At 40.4% G+C, this 20851-nt stretch overlaps 1 protein-coding gene across 3 annotated transcripts in view; it reads left to right on the forward strand.

The window, feature by feature from the left end:
- Nucleotides 1–20851, forward strand: part of RTTN (rotatin) — a 372765-nt gene that overhangs the window by 335074 nt on the left and 16840 nt on the right. For 2 of the 3 annotated variants that reach the window (XM_073631267.1, XM_073631266.1), the window contains exons 44-47: nucleotides 4151–4228; nucleotides 14693–14819; nucleotides 19093–19295; nucleotides 19832–20099. In XM_073631267.1, the coding sequence (XP_073487368.1) occupies nucleotides 4151–4228; nucleotides 14693–14819; nucleotides 19093–19295; nucleotides 19832–20099 (676 nt within the window). Of the gene's footprint in view, nucleotides 1–2893; nucleotides 2971–4150; nucleotides 4229–14692; nucleotides 14820–19092; nucleotides 19296–19831; nucleotides 20100–20851 lie in introns of those variants that run through there. The other variant, XM_073631268.1, reaches the window with a different exon arrangement.

Genomic DNA, 20851 nt, shown 5'->3' on the forward strand with positions numbered 1-20851 from the left:
AGCTAAAACGCATGGTAGAAGGAATCTACCCTGGCAGCCATTGCAGCTGGCACCTATGGCTCTCTGAATTGCTGTCTGCATCTGATTGTTGCCCATGCAGTAACTGCAAATATTTTTCCGCCCAGCTCTTCCATTTCAGTTGACACTTGTACTAACAGATTCACCTAGAAGTCAAGTCACATCTATCATTAAAGGATACCTCTTATGAGTGAAATGTGGCAGCTGCTATTTCTGACCAATCCTGAAAATGCTATAGCCTGGATGTTATGCTGGAACTTTGACTTCAGTACTTTATTACTGACATATGACAAGTATACAAATAAGGAATTTTGACTATTTTCTATTTTGTATCAGCATCTCCAAAGTATTAAAGTTCGTCAATCCAAGCAGTTCGCTACATACAGGAGGCAACATCCTCTTCTAGTGGGTGCAACAGCGACCTCCCCTGTGTGCTAAATAGGATTAAGGAGAAGCCTTGTATTTTTTTCACTTAATACAAGGTTTCTCCTGATTGGCCAAGGTGAGAAATAGGGATGTAATCCACCTGCCCTCCCCACTTCGGTCAGGTAGAGAAAGCCTTGTATTCATTGAAAAAATACTAAACTTCTCCTGAATGGCAGAGGTGTGGGAGCAAGCGACACTTTTTAGTGCACAGAGGGGAAATTAAAGGAGCACCCAATAGAAGAGGATGCAGCTTCCTTTATGTAGCAGGCTACAACAGTAAATTACAGATTCACCATCAGCCACACCGAGGTGATATCTGCATAGATTGTTTACCTTAAACACTTACTTTGGGCCAGTTTAGCTAATCCTATTTCTGGAGTTCTTCTTTTTGTTAATTTCGAGGGTGGGGTGTGTACTGTGAAGTGCTGGAGGAAATTACAGAAACCACAGATTAAACTGAATATACATAGTTGAAGTTTTTTCTGAATGTCATTGTTGTCCGGAATTGCTCTATAGAACGCTTTTTTTGTATAAGAACCATCAACCGTTGGTTTTGCATAATTGTGAGCACATAAATGGCGTTTTTGTTAACTTTAGGGCCCCAGAAGTAATTCAGGTATGTCATTCAGAGTGGCTGCCCACAGGTTAACCAACTTTGGAGAATAGAGTGTGCGCATTTTGATGTACATTACAACTGTGTATGCAAATTTCTGTTTAAAAGATCTCTAATATGTCCTTATTCCTTTTATCCATTCATACATCTAATATTCTCCTTTCAAGTCATTTTCAGCAATGTGATTCTCAGGAAGTGGTTGGGATTTTAGAGAATAAAGAAGCATTTTTTAGAAAGTACATGATGACTACTTGTTTGTATTACAAGAAACTGCATTATCAAACATAGCCCCTGGCTCATCTCCTGAGATTATAGTTTTCAGTCCAGTATTGATCTTAGCTGTGTATTATACTTTTAATTCATTTTGTTTTAAAAGTTGCTGATGAGACAGCTAGGATCTTTCTTTATCTAAAAAAAGGTCCAAGACTGAACAAAGATGGCCAGAGACCCTAAAAACTAGGCTCAACTTATTATTTATTACAGGTACTTTTGTATAGCACTGTCAGTTTACGCAGTGCTTTACATATCTATTATACTTTCATATAAGTCCCTGCCCTCAAGGAGCTTACAATCTAAGGTCCCTAATTCACATTTTTTACATACACATATTAAGGTCAATTTAGACAAGAGACAATTAACTTACCAGCATGTCTTTGGAGAGTGGGATGAAACTCACACAGGCACAGGGAGAACATGTAAACACCATGCAGGTAGTGCCATGGTTGGGATTCAAATCAATGATCCTAGTGCTCCCACTGCCAGGCAGAAGTGCTGACCACTTAACCACTGTGCTCCCCATAGCCATTGTGCTATTATTTATGTCTCCATCTTTAATTTACTTATAATCGTAGATTTGACTCTTGTGCCTTGGTCCTTTTTTTTTTTTTTTTTTTTTTTGTAATGCAGTGTTGCACCCAAATGATCAAATAATGCAAATACAAAATATGTAAAATTACAAAATAACTAAAACAATATAAGAATACAGTATAGAATGAATGGGAACAGGCAGCTTCCTTTTTAAACATAAATAACACATCAAATCCCCTCACATAAAGGAGTACTCATATAAACCACGCAAATCTATAAATAAGTGTCCAAACAATAGTCTATGCAAACACCCAGAGTCCAAAGAGGAAAAAGTCTTCCAGTCACCCCTGTGTCAATACCCATCAGAAGATAGCTCCCCCTATGCACAGAAGGTCTAACGCTTTTTGCTCCACTGTACAGCGTCAATCTTAATCTATCCGGTCTGCAGACAACACTCCCCAGTCTCCAGCAATAAAAAAGAAACGTGCAATAGTGAAGTACTGAAAAACAGCAATATTAAATTAAAGGATTAACCACTTCACGCAAATTGCTGTACCCGTACGTCGGTACTTTGACGCTAAATACCGTTGTTATGACAGCAGATAGCTGCCATAACCCCTGTATTTTCAGGAACAGCGTGCATTTCTCTTTCAGATAAAAGTGGTCTCTGTGGCAGATTTTCCGCAAGATCACTTTTATCGGTGGCGGGAGAGGTGCCCACCCCCCTCCCGCCACGCTCTGGTCTCCGCCACTTACCGGAGCCGTCGGTAGCGGCGGAGATGATTGTATCCGCTCCCCTCACTGCCTGGTTGCTGTGTGAGGGGAAGATGTAAATATGAGATCTGAGGTTTTTTTGACCCCAGATCTCATATTTAAGGTCCTATCTTGCTTTTTTTCTATTACAAGGAATGTTTACATTCCTTGTAATAGGAATAAAAGTGACCCAATTTTTTTTTTTTTTTTTTAAAGGCAGTGTCAAAATAAAAAATTGAAAAGTAAAATAAATAAGAATTTTTTTTTTTTTTAAAGCGTCCCATCCCGACCAGCTCGTGCGCAGAATCGAGTAGCGCCAGCATGTGAAAACAGTGTTCAAACCACACGTGAGGTATCTCCATGATCGTTAGAGCGAGAGCAATAATTCTAGCCCTAAACCTCCTCTGTAACTCAAAACTAGTAACCTGTTGAAATTTTTAAACCACACCTATGGAGAAAAAGTGTAAAAGTGTGTCGCCATTCCACCAGCGGGCGCAATTTTGAAGTGTGACATGTTGGGTATCAATTTACTTTTTCAGTGTAAAAGTTTGTCGCCATTCCACCAGCGGGTGCAATTTTGAAGTGTGACATGTTGGGTATCAATTTACTTGGTGTAACATTATCTTTCACAATATATAAAAAAATTGGGCTAACTTTACTGTTGCCTTATTTTTTTAATTCAAGAAAGTGTATTTTTTCCAAAAAAAAAAAAAGTGCGCTTGTAAGACCGCTGCTGAAATACGGTGTGACAGAGTATTGCAACGGCTGCCATTTTATTCTCTAGGCTGTTAGAAAAAACTATATAACATGTTTGGGGTTTCGAAGTAATTTTCTAGCAAAAAAAAATGATTTTAACTTGTAAACACAAAGTCTAAAAAAAATAGGCTTGGTCCTTTCGTGGTTAAGCTCACATATGTGAAGCGCACATCAGCATATCATAAGTGCATAAAATCCATCTGGCTGATACCCCCACATAGTATGATTTCTGCCTGATTTTTAATGGAAAATGCCTTAAAACACTGTTGCCTCTGAGTAAAAATGCTGCTTCCAGCTCCAACACTCCAGTGTCCTGTAATGGCGGAGATGAGTAACAGCCACACCTCCCAGCACAAACTTGGTACTAACTCTGGTGCCTAGTTAACTATATAGTAATACTTAGATGTGCTGTATAGTTGCTGGGACAGAAGAGTGGAGGTAAGAAAATGAAGATTGTTAACCAAAATGTCTACCTGACCGCCTATGTATTTCTGTCACTTGACTTGGCTTTAAGTTTGAAAACTGTGTTTAGTTACAGTCGACAGCACAGTATACCTGGTCTAGCAAACCTATAACTAATGCTGTACCAGAGATAGAACATTGATTTTTGGGTGGGTATAGTAAGTTGGTTATGCATAGGAGGAATGGCTCTACCTAGTCCGACATACTTCCACTATCTTAGAATAAGTTAGGTTGGATCACTAATCACTGGTTTGCTAGATTGCTGTACTTGTTAATTGCTTTAATGTTTACTGAATTAGAATTACTTTCTTTTAGGAGGAAAGTTTTTTGAAGCAGGTGAAGGTGACAATGCATCTTCTAAGAAACTGCCTGTATAAAAATGAAGAATGCAAAGTAAGTGATATTAGAATCATCCTCCCTTTGATTATACGTGTCATCACATCAGCAGCAATTGCTGCGTACATCAACTTGCATTTCTGCGCCTTATACTACCTGTTTTATGTGTGCAAAACTTGAAAAAGACAGAAGCCATGCACTTCACCTTCCAGGAAACAAAGTCACAAGCAGAAAAGCCAAAACAAAGTTCAAAATGCTGCAGAATGTTTCAGCCATTTTTCACATTTGCCCTTGCTGACTTCTAATAAAAGAGATTACTAGCATTAGACCATGAACAGCATTTAAAGCAATTATAATTTCCCTAAAATAACAGACATGTTATAATTGCCTGCTCTGTGCACTGGTATTGCATAGAGCTGCCCTGAACCACCTCTTCTGGAATCCCCCCCACTGGCACTCTCTGATCCCCCTCTTCTGTGTCTGCCACTGTTCTGTCAGATGAGCAAACCCGTCAGATCAGCTAATGGAAGTGACGTTCCATCAGCTGCGCATGCGTTCCATCGCTACCAGGTTTGCTAATTTGACAGAACACCTGCAGTCAGAAGGCAGCAGCGGACATCTTACTACACTCAGCTACGTCTTGAATTTCTGAGTTTAATTTTGAAAGATTTAGCACTGAGCAGTGTGGGGTGTACCAACGTGGCCTCTACCACCTTCCTACTGCTGGCGTCCAACTGCTTTCAAAATGTAACATCAAAACAGCACCACAAATGTCAATATATTATATTAATATACGCTCACTTTATTGCTAAAATTACTCTGAAATTCAAGATGTAGCTGAGTGTAGTAAGATGTCCGCTGCCACCTTCTGACTGCAGGTGTTCTGTCAGATTAGCAAACCTGGTAGCGGTAGAACGCATGCACAGCTGACAAAGCGTCACTTCCGTTAGCTGATCTGATGGGTTTGCTCATCTGACAGATCACCGCCATTGCAAGCCACTTGCTATGGGGGCAGACATGCAGACTCTCTCCCAAGCTGGGCTGTGTATGTCCCTACACACACACACAGCACCGCTTAGCTCTGCCCCCTTCTCTCTACTTACAGGGAGAGAGGAGGAAGCCGCTACCGACAGGCACAGCACTGGATCAAGTGAGGACTCAGTTACTTAAGCATACCTGTTTTTATTTTTCCCCAGTTGTTATCTGATTTCAGTTACCCCTGGGCAGTGTGTATGGATACCTTAAACTTTGATAACAGAAAAGCTGGCCAATTTCCTGAAAGCTGCTTTGCTTGTAATTCTAATATGCTAAATTGCAAATATGGTAGATATTTAAAGTTTTTAATACATTCATGTAGCACCTGCCTAAACTTGCCGACTGTGTAGCCTAAGCAAGTCGGACCAAACTTTTTCTTGACTAATCTCCAACTGCAGTTCTTTTAAGGGATTCAAAGGCAAATTCAGTGCAGCTGGGTGCTGATGCTTTCATGTTGTCTGTCTGTTATAGGGCTTGCCCAATACAGCTTCCAATGAGCCTTCTAGGGGCATTCATTTAAGCATGCCACAGCTATTAATCTACTAAATCCCCATCCCTGCTGTTGGTATCCATATCTAAAGTCTACTTTAAAGTTCTTAGGAAGGGGAATAGTCACCTTATTTACATATTCAGTGCCTTGAAAAAGTATTCATACTCTTGAAATGTTCCATATTTTGTCATGTTACAACCAAAAATGTAAATGTATGTTTTTGGGATTTTATGTGATAGACCAACACAAAGTGCCACATAATTGTGAAGTGGAAGGAAAATGATAAATGGTTTTCAAATATTTTCCAAAAAAATAATAGTGTGGCGTGCATTTGTATTCAACCCCAAATACTTTGTAGAACCACATTTAGCTGCAATTACAGCTGCAAGTGTTTTTGGGTACATCTCTACCAGCTTTGTACATCTAGAGAGTCCCGTTTTTGCCCATTCTTTGTAAAATAGCTCAAGCTCTGTCAGATTGGATGGAGAGCGTCTGTGAACAACAATTTTCAAGTCTTGCCACAGATTCTCGATTGGATTTAGGTCTAGACTTTGACTGGGCCAATCTATCACATGAATATGCTTTGATCTAAACCATTCCATTGTAGCTCTGGCTGTATGTTTAGGGTCGTTGTCCTACTGGAAGGTAAACCTACACCCCAGTCTCAAGTCTTTTGCAGATTCTAACAGGTTTTCTTCTAAAATTGCCCTGTATTTTGCTCCATTTATCTTCCCATCAACTCTGACCAGCTTCCCTGTCCCTGCTGAAGAAAAGAATCCCCACAACATGATGCTGCCACCACCATGTTTCACGGTGGGGATGGTGTGTTCAGGGTGATGTGCAGTATTCGTTTTCCGCCACACATAGTATTTTCTTTTAAGGCCAAAAAGTTCATTTTTGGTCTCACCTTCTTTTATGTGTTTGCTATGTCCCCCACATGGTTTCTCACAAACTGCAAACAAGACTTCTTATGGCTTTCTTTCAACATTGGCTTTCTTCTTGCCACTCTTCCATAAAGGCCAGATTTGTGGAGTGCACAACTAATGGTTGTCCTGTGGATCTCTGCAGCTCCTCCAGAGCTACCATGGGCCTCTTGGCTGCTTTTATGATTAATGCTCTCTTTGCCCGGCATGTCAGTTTAGGTGGACGGCAATGTCTTGGTAGGTTTGCAGTTGTGCCATACTCTTAGCATTTTCTGACGATGGATTGAACCGCGCTCCATGAGATGTTCAAACTTCTCCACAACTTTATCCCTAACCTGTTTGCTGTGTTCCTTGGCCTTCTTGATGCTGTTTGTTCACTAAGGTTCTCTAACAAACCTCTGAGGGCTTCACAGAACAGCTGTATTTATACTGAGATTAAATTACACACAGGTGGACTCTATTTACTAATTAGGTGACTTCTGAAGGCAATTGGTTCCGCTAGCATTTAGTTAGGGGTATCAGAGTAAAGGGGGCTGAATACAAATGCATGCCACACTTGTCAAATATTTATTTGTAAAAAAATCATTATCCTTCCACTTCACAATTATCTGCCACTTTGTGTTGGTCTATCACATAAAATCCCAATAAAATACATTTATGTTTTTAGTTGTAACATGACAAAATGTGGAACATTTCAAGGAGTATGAATACTTTTTTTAAGGCACTGTATATCTTTGAAAAAAGTGCAAACAGAAAAATTATAAATATAAGGAAAGGGGTACCTACGTCATAACAGAAATACATAAAAAATGTAGTTGAGTCTATAATGTACTTTTATGGTACCATACAAAATACAAAATGGGTATACAAAGTTGAATTTTATTATATTACAACATATTAAAACATACATTTCATTTTCATACATCATGGGACACAGAGTCAGGCTAATATTCATTACCTACTGGGTTATGCTCTATCTCAAGGTGAATGGACACTGGTAGACCAAAGGTCTTCAGACAGGAAGTGATCCCCTATATAACCCACACAGGAAGCACTTCAGTTTTTTACCAGTGTCTGCAAGGTGGATGGCATGGTTTGTTTGAGCTCTCTGAGCTTCAGGTCTCTTGTCTCACAAACCGTTCTTAAATTAATCAAGGGATTGACCGATCGGATCCATTTGACACAGGCTTTATATGCTTAGATAAATGGTACCCAAGCCTCGCAAAGAAGACTAAAGATCCTGCGAGGTTTTGCCTGTAATGCGGCCTCCGGGCGCTGGACCCTGCGAAGTGGAATCCTGGACACCACAGCACCAAGGCATTCCTGCAGGGTGCTGTAAAGGTCCAAGGGAGTGGACCCTAAACGTGAAAAGGTTACCCAGTCCTTGAAGGTTCTCAAGTGACAGGAACCCGCCGTGATGGGTGAAGTTTGGGTTCTTTGTTTCTAAGTTGCCCTACGCGTAAACGGGTAAGTGAAACCCCTTTACTATTATGTGGGGTCTCACAGTGATTGTAACAATCAGTCAAGCTAGCTAGAGGCTGGACACCTATGTGCGGTGACCATACGGGGGAGTTTTGGGCTAGCTGTGGGTGTTTGCAAAGTGTACCTTTTTTGCTTGTGTCTGGCTGTTTTTTACCTGTATGATTTCAAATGGCGGTGCTCCATTTCGCCTTGGTTCACCATGGTGCATGTGCATTCGTAAAGCTCCGCTGGACTTAGCAGTTTGTTTGGCGACCATGGTGCACATGCACAGTAGCCTTTATCTGGGAGAAAGTGGATTCACGTCATACGCGAATACAGCTACGCCCATTCATTGGGACCACATACGTGCGTGCGCACGCACAGAACGTCCTGGTGCACACCCAGCTTATTTAAGCTGTGTAGGCCAAGCATGCGGTGCTTCCAGACATTATTTTGCCTTCTTTTTTTTCTCTCAGCCTCGTTCGGCGGAAGAGAGACGACTGCATTCTTTGGACGTTGTCCTTGCAGTCAAGGTTTATTTGTCTAGATCTGTGGAGATCCGAGGATCAGACTCCTTTTATGTTTTACCAAAAGGACCCATGAAAGGGCAGGCAGCTTTCAAAGTTTCCATTGCCAATTGGGTTCGTCAATTGGTCATTTAGGCCTATGGTCTGAAACGTAAAGCTCCTCCCTTTGGGGTGAGAGGTCATTCTACCAGGGGTGTAGGAACCTCCTGGGCTTTCCACCATCAGGTATCTGTGGCTCAGGTTTGTAAAGCTGCTGGTCTTTAGTGTATACGTTCACAAAATTTATCAAGTGGGTGATTCGGCTTTCGGCCGCAGTGTACTGTGGGCTGCCGTATAAGCTCTGATGGCTATTGTTTGGAAGGGTGTCTCCCTCCCCTCAAAACAATTGCTCTGGGATGTCTCAGTAGGTAATGAATATTAGCCTGACTCTGTGTCCCATGATGTATGAAAAAGGAAATAGGATTTTTTCGTCATATTTACCTGTAAAATTCTTTTCTTTGAGCACATCATGAGACACAAAGATCCCTCCCCTCCTTTTTTTTTGAGGATTCAGTGTTTGCTACAAAACTGAAGTGCTTCCTGTGTGGGAGGGGTTATATGATGGACCAATTCCTATCTGAAGGGCCTTTGGTATACCAGTGTCCATTCACCTGGAGATAGAGTATAACCCAGTAGGTAACAAATATTAGCCTGACTCTGTGTCCCATGATGTACTCAAATAAAAGGATTTTACAGATAAGTATGATGAAAAATTCCTATTATCTTAAAAATGGGGGAAGAGGTATGTGACTCTGGAGAAGCTGGTATTACCAATTCACCATATACCATCTATGCATTGCATGCTCCACATGTTTCGCAGAAATAGTCACCACTTCTTCAGGAGCGTTTTACATATAATATTATAGAGCAGGGATAATTATCATACTACAAATAACACCTGTACATCTTTAATAGTTTTGCATAGGCTTACCCATGGAAAATGTTCTTGGGCTGTTGGTACTTTTACTTATTAATTAAAAACCAGTGATATTCTTTTTTATTCACAATGTTATTTTGTTTCTTATTTCAGTTTGCAAGTGAAACTGATAGTAAGGATCGAACTGCAGACCTAAAAGAAAGTAAAGCTAACCAAAAACAACTCAGTTTTCTCTTTCAGCCTTTAGGCTGAGTAAAGGAAAAATCCATTCCCCTATCCATGCTAGCTATTGCATTCAACAGCTGCGGCACCCCTGGTTGCCTGATAACAATGGTGCGTTGCCAAATCATAACTACATCTGCTAGGATGCAGTCACTGGCTGCTAATTTTGGTGCTTGCGGGGCCACGGCTTGAGTTTTGGATGACTCAGCAGGAATCCACCAAAATTCAAGCCATCTATGGCCAGCTTTAAACTGAATTGTTAAACTGAATTGTTTAAATGAAGACCTCGCAGATAATGATTTGGAGGGATCTCCCTCCTGCATAACCTTATCAGTTCACTGTTGTTTTTAGTTTCCAGGAGTTTCCATAAAGCTCCATGTTCACTTGTAAATATACTTTCATTAGGAAATTGACCTGATTTCCTTGATTTGGTGCACACTGCTCCTTTTGTAAGTAGGCATTTATCTCTTTTCATATGAATTATTGCTTTTATGTTTCACGTTTATGTATGTTCGGCTTTAGAATGAAAAATGTGACTTTGAAAGATGCTTTTCTTTAGTGCTGAATTTCAGTCTGCATTGAACTTAAATAGGAGAACGTAGCTGATGGATGTTAATTTGTTGTGTTTGTCCTATTTCCAAATGGGCATCATATAGTGTTCTGTTTGCACGCTGGCAACAGTTGGAAAAGCAGAAAAGATTAACAGTTTTCTACTGACTCAGTGCCATCTGGTTCACACTATTGACAGTGTTTCTCTGTAATCTTTTTGTTGATGTACGTTATCAGTTATCTAGCAGATTGTTGTGAAAAAAAACACCTTTCCCTTAATCATAATGAAAATCATTGCTTTAGGGTGTAGAAGAAAGGTAAAAGCTATGATATGGCTCCAACAATTCATGCCATGCTCTAGGCAATAAAATGGACAGTAGAGCTATATAAAGCTGGCCATAGACTGAACAAAACTAAGCTGGTTCAGCAAAGGACCGGCCGAATTTCGATCAGCGTGTGGCTGTTGCCACTTGGCAGAAGTAAATTGTTTGATTGACTTCTGTCAAAGGGACATGTTGGAAAACTTCTTTTGATCTGTGGCTACAGCCAATGATCAATGTACTTTGACAGCAGCACTCCAGCTGTTATGCAGGCCATACACATATGACATAGATATTATGACATAATCTCTCCCCTGTCCTGTTCTGACCTGGCCACCTCTGTTTACAACAGTTCACTCTCATCATCACTAGATGCACAGGCCCCAACCGTTACAACCCTGGCAAACTGACAACACTAGAAATCTCACGAGATATTGCCGTGCTCTTGAACAACTGTGGCGTAAAACCAAATGCCTGCAAGACTTCACCCTATCTAAAATACAATTCCTGCCTCCATGCTGCCAAACAAGCCTACTTTGTCTCTCTTATTAATACCTTGTCATCCAGTCCCCATCGGTTCGTCTCAACCTTTAACTCTTTGCTTTGTCCCCCACCCCTTTACCCACTAACTCACTGCTGAAGAGATTGCCAATCATTTCAAAGACAAGATTGATGCAATTCGTGAGGACACATCCACTGTGCGTACATCTTTCCCACCCAACATACCTTGCTTAACAGCGCATTCAACACTCTCCTCTTTTGAATTGGCTTCTACTGAAGAGGTTACAAAACTTTTCTCAGATGCCCACCTAACTAATTGTCCCTTAGATCCTGTTCCCTCACAACTACTACGGTCACCCTCTTCTTCTATCCTATGCTCCCTCACATCTTCAATCTCTCCCTCTCTAGTGGCACCTTCCCCTCCCCTCTAAAACATGCGCTGATCACTCCCATACTAAAAAGCCCTCACTGGACCCCACCAACCTGAACAACTTAAGACCCATCTCATTGCTCCCATTCACCTGTAAACTTCTAGGACGCTTAGTCTACAACCGTCTTAGCTCCTACCTCCGTGAAAATAACCTTCTTGACCCCCCTTACAGTCTGGCTTTCGCTCACAGCACTCCACGGAAACTGCCTTACTAAAACTCCCTAACCAACAGCCAGTACTCCATACTCCTACTACTTGACCTCTCTGCGGCCTTTGATACTGTTGACCACCTGCTCCTTGTCAATGAACTACATTCCCTTGGCCTCCAAAATTCTGCTCTATCCTGGTTCTCTGCCTATCTATCACAGCGCTCCTTCAGTGTTACCTACAACTCTGTCTCCTCCTCTCCATTTCCTCTTTCTGTGGGGGTCCCCAAGGCTCTGTTCTTGGATCCCTTCTCTTCTCTATCTACGCCTCCTCCCTTGGTCACTTGATAACCGCCCACGGATTCCAATACCACTTATACGCCAGTGACACCCAAATCTATCTGTCTACTCCTCACCTCACTCCTTCAGTCTCCTCTCACATTACTAACTGACATATCAGCATGCACCACTTCCTTAAACTAAATCTCTCTAAAACTGAGCTATTAAAATTCCCCCCCGCCCGTGCCCCCCTCCATGAATTTTCCATCAAAATCAACAATGCAACTATCAGTCCCTCCCCTTACGCCAGGGTACTAGATGTAATCCTAGACTCTGACTTTCAGCCTCAAGTTCAATCGTTGTCAAAAGTTTGTAGAATTCACCTCTGTAACAACTCTAAAATTCGCCCCTTTTTAAGAAATGAAACCACCAAGCTCCTCATTCACTCCCTTGTTATTTCTCGCCTCGACTTTTGCAACTCCCTTCTCATTGGCCTGCCTCTCCATAGGCTATCCCTTCTTCAGTCTATCATGAATGCTGCTGCCAGACTTATCCACCTTACCAACCGCTCAGTGTCTGCCAACCCTCTGGCTCCCAATCACCCAGCGAATTAAATTCAAAATACTAACCACAACATACAAAGCCATTCACAACTCTGCCCCAGGCTACATCACCACATCTTGTCTCCAAATATCACCCAAATCGTCCTCTCCGCTCTTCTCAAGACTCTCTACTCTCAAGCTCTCTCGTCTCCTCCTCCGATGCTCGTCTCCAGGATTTATCCAGAGCCTCTCCCATTCTCTGGAACTCTCTATCTCAACCTGTCAGGCTATCCCCTACTCTTGCTACCTTCAGGCGATCCCTGAAAACTCATCTCTTAAGGAAAGCCTATCACGTCTCCAACTAATCTTTTACCACTTCCATCAGCTCATTCCCCACAGTTACAACCTTTTGTACCACCTGCCTCACCCTATTAGATTGTAAGCTCTTCTGAGCAGGGCCCTCTTAATCCTCTTGTATTTCATTGTATTATAACTGTATTGTCTCCCTTTTATATCTTAAAGTGCTGCGTAAACTGTTGGCACTATATAAATCCTGTATTATAGTAATAATAATAATAATACACAGTGAATTTCTTTCCTGCACCCACAGGTTACAGGAAAGAAGTTCGCTAGATTTCCAAACAATACAGACCGTATTGATGGAAATCCTTTCTGCTGAGCCATGGTATTCTCTCAGTTTGGGTATCCAAAAGTGATATTTTAGTTGTAAGCGAAGCATCATGGGCCAAGGCAGCATATAGCTTTAAAAATGTCTTAAAAGCTCCCAAAAGGGAGCTCCCTTTGCCTGCCCTTTTTCCTGCCCAGCTGTAAGTGTTGTTCTCGCACACCTTTTATACATTACAGCACCTCCCTTTGTATTCTCCATTATTTAAAAAAATGAAACCTTCAACAAAGAGTGGGAAGGTCTTGAAATGGCCACAGAAGATATGCAGACTAAGGAAGTATGGAGATCTCGCCCATAGAATTCATGTGAGATATAAGAAATTTTCAAATTGTTTACCTTTACAGTATCTCCCAGAAATCCTCAGTATTGCCTTTGTAAACTGACCCTTTAAGGACGGGGTGCTAGCACAACCGGCTGACGAAAGGAACTCTTCTTCTGAGGCTGTAGAGTGGCAATTCCAAAATTCCCTGTAGAAATGTAGTGCCTTTCTAAAGCATCGACTCTTGAAGACAAAGAGCCAGAGCACCAATTTATGGATGTCTCACCTGGAGGCTGGCTATTATGTTGATGCAAAGTCTTTTTGAGTTTGTGACCTGAGATAAGTATGCAGAAGTCCTGATTTCACTAGCTGCATGCTTTATGAGGGATTCAAAGTACTGGGGCCAGGGAGCTAGCGTTTTGAGAAATAATCAAAGTAACCTGCAGTAGAGCCTTCTGTAATTGACCACAGAACATTTAGATTAGACAGCTAGATCTGTTTTAGAAAATCACTTCCATAACATTTTTGTTTTCTATTTAAAAAGGATTAGAATCTCTGAAATTACTGTACTGGAAAATGTTATGTAAAATACTTTGTCAAATGTTGTAGGCATGTAGTTAATGGACAGTAGTGCCAATAGTACAGATACTCCTCGTTTAATGACTTACCTGTTTAACGACCGCTCATACTTACGTCCAGCTCCCCCCACCCGAGTGACGAGCTGTACATCGTTGTATAGTACAGTACAGAATTTTCGTTTGTGTTCTGTACTTATGCAAATTAAAACAACATTATTGAGCTGGAGTTGTGTTTAGACCTTTTTTTTTTTCACAATACAGTACAGTAGTTAGGAATGCTTAAAATATTAATTACTTGTGGCTCTTCGTTTACCGGCCAATTTGTTTAACGACCTAGTTGTTGGAATGGAACCTGGTCTTTAAGTGAGGAGAGCCTGTATGTGAACTAATTCCTAGTTATCCAGTCCCCTTTAATTACATTTTGTGGACAGGTTTTTAGCGTGCATTTTTATGTTATATCTACTTGCCATTTTTCCTCTATAAATTCTTCATAGTTCTCTTTGGAATAGCGGAGCTGATTGCTGTGAATCTCTAGTTCATAGTAGTTCTCTTCATTAAAGAAAACCCCTCAGGCAGGCTAGTATTGTTTTATGTTTACAAATCTTGAGTGGGTAGAATATACCATAAATTTTGTTTTTATTGAATGTTTCCTTTGAAGGCAGCCGCTCTGGAGTGTCAGCTTGCTCCAGTGCTGCATTCTCTATGGCCATGGCTTTTGATGGATGACGCGTTGATGCACGGTGCTTTGCAATTACTTTGTGTCTACACAGCGAACTTTCCCGCAGGTAAAGAAAAAGATGAACAGATTCTTTGTGCTACTATATCTATCACACCTAAATTTCATTTTATAACTGTAACTGAAAAGCTGATGGGTTATAGGCTCTCCATCTCACTCTCTGCTTGGGTGTTTAGATGCAGCATTTATTTATTGCGCTATATCTGTAAGTGGTTTTCATTGCACTGGTGATTTATTTTGTACAGATCACCCATATAGTCCAAATTTCATTGTCTTTCTCCTGACAGCCACACCCACCAAATAATTCTGAATCCAGGGAAATTTATGATGAAACGTAGCAAACAAATACAGCCTTGAGACATTTCACACCTTAGCACTCTTAGAAAATGCTTCTTTAGAAATTATTCCAGTGGGGTTGATACAACCTTTTCATGGTGTCCGTGTGTTTCTGTCTGCTGAGCCTATGTGCAGGGATTATAATTTATAGCTTTGATGTGAAACTAGATAAGTGTAAGAGAAAATGTGATGTATTTAAGCCTAATTCACATAGGCTTCCGCTTGTACAAGTGCAACGTGTACAGCTATTGCAAAGCTTTAAGCAAGCTTTGCAAAAATATGTTAAAGCCTTTAAAGCATTATTTAACTCCAGTATAGGGGGGTTAAATATAGGTCCTAATAGGAGTTCTATTTATCACTGACAAGCTGCTAGAAGACTTCTGTCTGCTTCAGCGCAACTTGAAGCTTGTTAAAAGCCTGCTAGAAGTATGTGGTTCTATAAACGTCAGCGTAATTATGTACCATCTTGTAACTGAAATGCATTTAGACTGCAGCAAGCACTACGTGTGTTCCCACATATGCATCAGAATATATTGTTATCTCAGTGCAGCACTGTCTTAAGATATGTGATCAAATGTGCTCAAAACATAACATGCGTGACAAAATCAACATCAAAATAACAAATTCCATCAAGAAAATATTCACTTAAACGCCATGCATAATGTGCTTTATAAACTAATGTCATTAATCAGTATCTGCTATATAGTCCTCTTATGTAGTCTGTGTGGCTCAAATAATCTGTGCTGATGTATAAATGTGCCAAATATGTTATTCATATCCTATTTCATGCAAATTGATCAATTAATGTGCAATCTATATATTTCACTTGTGATTGTTTCACCAACTGTAGTGCTCTTCCCTTCACCGACAAATTTATATACCCTCACCTCCAGTGTTTGACCCAAATTAATGTTAGGTCAAATAACGCTTTTCCACCAAATCATAGAAAATTCCCAGCTCAACTTACTGACCAGCCTACAACCAACCAAATTGTCCTGTCTAACAGTAGACGTTAAAAACAGGGATTTAGTTTGCATACATTTGCAAATACATGCGTAAGCTGCAGAGCCATTTCAAGACACCCCAGTGTTCTCTGCAATCCTAACTCTAAATTTTGAGAGCCTCCATAGTAGAAGCTCATACATTTTAATGGATAGGCAGAGAGCAGATGAGCCTGGAGGGAGCCCCCACCCCTCCTTACGGGCACAGGGGCATACTGGACACCCAGCATATAGCACAATGTCAGCAAAGGTGTCCAGTGTGTTCCCTCACCACTATTCCAACAGTACAAACAAATGGCCACTGCCCCCACCTATAACTGGCCTTTGCAGCAAGGAGCATATGGAGGCGCAACACATGTCGAACAAAACCAAAGAAAATTCCCAACTCAACTTACCAACCAGCCTGTAACTAACCGAATTGTCCTGTCTAACAGTATGCATTAAAAACAGGGGTTTCCTTTGCACACATTTGCAAATACATGCGTAAGCAGCAGCGTAATTTCACGCCACCCCAGTAGTACCTGCAGTAGTAGAAGCACATGCATTATAATAGATAGGCAGAGGGCAGGTAAGCCTAGAGGGAGCTTTTCCCTTTAAACCGGGTAGGTGCAAGTTCAGATTATTGTTCTTCTACCAAAACTCAAAGGTAGATAGCGTATCATAGCGTGGAACGTTTTCCAATAGTATTTAATAAAAAGTAAAATGAAAACTCCCATTTAAAAATGCATATCTGATGCACTGCTGACAACAAACCTTTTCTCCCTTAAGGGTCCTGGTCTCCAGACACTCACAAGATGGTGAGGAAAACTTCCTGTTATGCGGCTTGATATCATTAGCCCCGCCCGACGCGTTGCATCACTAAACACGCGACTTCCTTCAGGCGATCGCCCTATGCGTTACATCCCTAAACATATGACTTCTTTAGATGGGCAGGGCTGATGTCAAGCCTCGTAACAGGAAGTTTGTGATCCGCCAAACTAAGTATTATTACCCTAGGAAAGTAAGCATCTATGGATTATTATTATTAGGCATGATTTTTATAGCTTTAACAGTTTGCACATCAAACAAAAATAATGGGAAACAGTACAGTTACAATACCGTTCAATACAAGACGGTTAGAAGGGCCTGCTCATATAAGCTTAGTCTTACAAGGAAGGAGCTAGTAAAAAGTAATAACTGTGAAGGATGAGCTGATGGACTAACTAAAAGTACAGTTTTAGGAAAAGTGGGAATGGGCTTCACTGAAGAGATGTGTTTTGGGGGTTGCTTAAAGGTGGACAGAGTAAGAGATGGCTAAACAGACAGAGGTTAGGGCTGTTCAGAGGATTGGGGAAGCTTTGGAGAAATCCCAGATTTTCGTGTGGGAGGAGTTGACGAGAGAGATGGAGAGCAGGTCGTCTTAAGAAGAGCAATGGTGTTTGTGATATTTTGAGAGTATCTTGGTGATGTAGTATTTTTAATTGTATTCTTTGGGCTAGTGGAAGCCAGTGGAGGGTTTGGCAGAAAAGAGTGGTCACTCTTTCCTGAAGGGTACACCTTACTGGAAAGATTTAATTGAAAACTACACAAAAAAGGGTTACACATTTTGACATTACCAGAACATGTGTAACAACATATTTAAGTGGTTGGGTTCAGATGCACATTAAAGCAGTAGTAAACCACTGGCTTTTTTTTTTTTTTCTCTTTTAAACCTGCAAGGCAATGTCATAATGTGCTAGCTCATTATGTGAAACTTGCCTTAGAACGAAGCGCACTGTCACCACTGAAGGCACTTCCATGTAAAGGGCCTCAACTGTGGCCCTTTACACTTCCAGAGGGCAGCACGATCGCAACACCCAAAAATTTCAGTCGTGCTGCATTTTTTGCATCACAGTGTGTATCACGATGCATAATGAAGAAGCTGTCGTAAAATAACTCCAGCACTGGTGTCGACGAGTGCAACAATAACCCCCAACATTGATGTCAATGAACGCAATAATAACCCCCAACATTGGTGTTGGTGGACACAATAAAAAAACCCCAACAGTAATGTCAGTGGACACAAAAATAACCCTGATTGGTGTCAGTGGACTCAATAATAACCCCAATATTGGTGTCAGTGAACGCAATAATAAGCACCAGCATTGGTGTCAGTGAAAGCAATAATAACCCCCAGCAATGGTGTCGATGGCAGTGGAACTTAACCCCCCTGCATTGGTGGTCAGTGACGGTGAAAGTTAATTCCCTCTTTCTGTATTGGGAATCATGGTGATAAAAGTTAAACCCCTTCAATTGGTGGTCACAGCAGTGACAGTTTCAGCATTGGTGGTCGTGGTAGTAAAAGTTGACCCCCTTCCATTTATGATCACCTATCTGTCACATGCTCCCACACCACTTTCTGTCTCTCCCCATACTGGGACTTTTACTGTGGGTGGAGATATCTCAGTACAGGCTTTCTTTCATTGTCGGTTGCTGGATTACAGAGAGCTTTCCTACACCCGGCACCCTGGTGCCACTTTGCTATCTATATGGTGTCCAATAACCTATGGGCTATGTGCTGGGCACCAGGGTCTTAGAGTTTTACCCACTTTGCCATATTATAGGCTATGCAATTAGGAGAGCACAGATATAAGGCAGCAAAGCGACTATACAGAGATTTTAGTAGCAAATTACAAACCGTCAGCATTCATCTCATTACCAATGTGAGATAGTTGGTAAGCTCAAATTGTTGCTTATCTTTATGGATTGCCCTTTGTATTTTAAGATAGAGGTAGGTAAATGAACCGTTCATTTTCTCACTCATATTTAATAGGAAAAAAACAATAATGATGGTGTGTAGTGTTCAAAGTACAGCAAGCCATGACAGCCAATCAGATTTCACTTTGCTGGAGTCAGATTTCTGATTTTTTAGTAGTATGATTTCTGTCCTATTTAGTAAGCTATTATTTGTTGTACTTCCAAACTGACATGATTATTAAAATGTTTTTTTTGGGGGGGGGGCGAAAGCTTGCAGCTGTTTATGTTGGATGAACACTGGAGTCACGGCTGTCCAGCCATCACAAAAATCACAGACAAGCAGCTCGATACTACATAGCATTTTAAAGATCGCCGCTGATCCTACTTCTTATACCAGCCACACGCAACAAGTGCTCTTTGATCTACTTTCAAACTTGTCTAGCGCACAAGACTGCAAGTGTATTATACAGAAGGTATGGTGTTTTTTTTCCAGGAACTGGGTTAGGTGTTAGGAATTAAAATACAGTTTTAAGTAAAAGATTTGTTATATTGAAGGTATAGTATTACATTATTTTAGAGATATAATATCTACAGAGCACATTCTGCTGATGGCATAGTATAAAAGAAGATGAATATATGTACAAGTGTGAGCATGAATCTTATTTAGTTGTAGATCTTTGTATTTAGTTGTAAAGTCTGATAATACTGGATATGATCATATTATTTTTTTAATAGAAGTCACTATGGAACTCACAGTATTCTGTTCTGTTTGAGAAATAATATTTAATTATGTATAATATTGATGCATTTAGGAATATGTTATAGTGATAAGTAAAATCTTGAAAGTTTCCCCTGGATAACCGTGATAATTTAGGTTGTTATAACAGATAATGGCTTGAAATGTAGCAATATGATACAGCAGATAATGGTCATGGAACAAGCTTCTCTGGGTAATTTTGTTGATTAATGTAGCAGATTAACAATTAGGAGCACTTTTCTTTTTTTGCAGAATAATTTTCTACAGCACTTTCTGTGTTTATCATGGCCAAAAGGAGGAAACAAGAGCCTCAGTCATTTAGCGAACCTATGGCTTAAATTTTTGTGGAACTTGTCTTTGTCCAGTGATGGTCAGCTGATGATCATGAAGATGAAAGGAAGTTTAGAAATTATTCTTGAACTTACAAAATATAAGCAGAAAGTGAAATTCCCAATGGTCCTCCTTATTTTACATAACATCTGCTTCAATCCAGCCAATAAACCTAAGATACTTTCAAATGGTAAGCACAGAGTTTATGGTGCTGTAAGTCATTGAACTAATGTTTTAACTCTCCACTTTCTTGGAACTTTTTACAGATTTTTATAGTTTACTCGTTGACAGTCTTGGACATTTCTGTGTGTATTGTCCCCTAGCTTCAGTCACTTTCAAACCATGTTCTGAAAAATGATAAGTTATGGTTTGAATATAATAGGATGCTTATAGTATGGTACAGTACAGAGGTTTCCCATATAAGACATATTAAAGACCCGGTGTACGGTTAGCATTTATTTTCTTTCTAAATTGCTTACATTGTCTATTTAACCAGTTATTTACAATAGTTTACACCCAAAAGGTAAGTACAGTTTCTGAGTAAGCAAATTGCTTTTAACCCAAAACTAAGTTCTTACTGTATGGATTGAGTTTTTTCTTTTTTTCTCTCCATTTCTTTTGTAAGATGCACATAAAGCATTGAAATAGTACACAACCTGTCATTGAGCACATGGAAAATACCCCCATCACCACACAAATTGCTCATTCTTTGGATGGTTGCAATCATTGCATAGGAAGAATCTGACCTTAATCCCTCACAGTGGGCTGCGTCAGAAGTGGTTATTAGGATAAGCGTTGTGCAAAAAAAAAGTCTCAAAATGCATATGTTGCAGAGTTGCCTGGTATTGGTGGATTTTCCAAATGGATGAGACAATTAAAGAGATTTTGTATCCACAGAAAAATCTATTTTTGTTGTCTTTACATTAAAACGCAAGAATTAAA

Source organism: Aquarana catesbeiana, linkage group LG05, assembly GCF_042186555.1.
Source record: "Aquarana catesbeiana isolate 2022-GZ linkage group LG05, ASM4218655v1, whole genome shotgun sequence".
Lineage (NCBI taxonomy): Eukaryota > Metazoa > Chordata > Amphibia > Anura > Ranidae > Aquarana > Aquarana catesbeiana.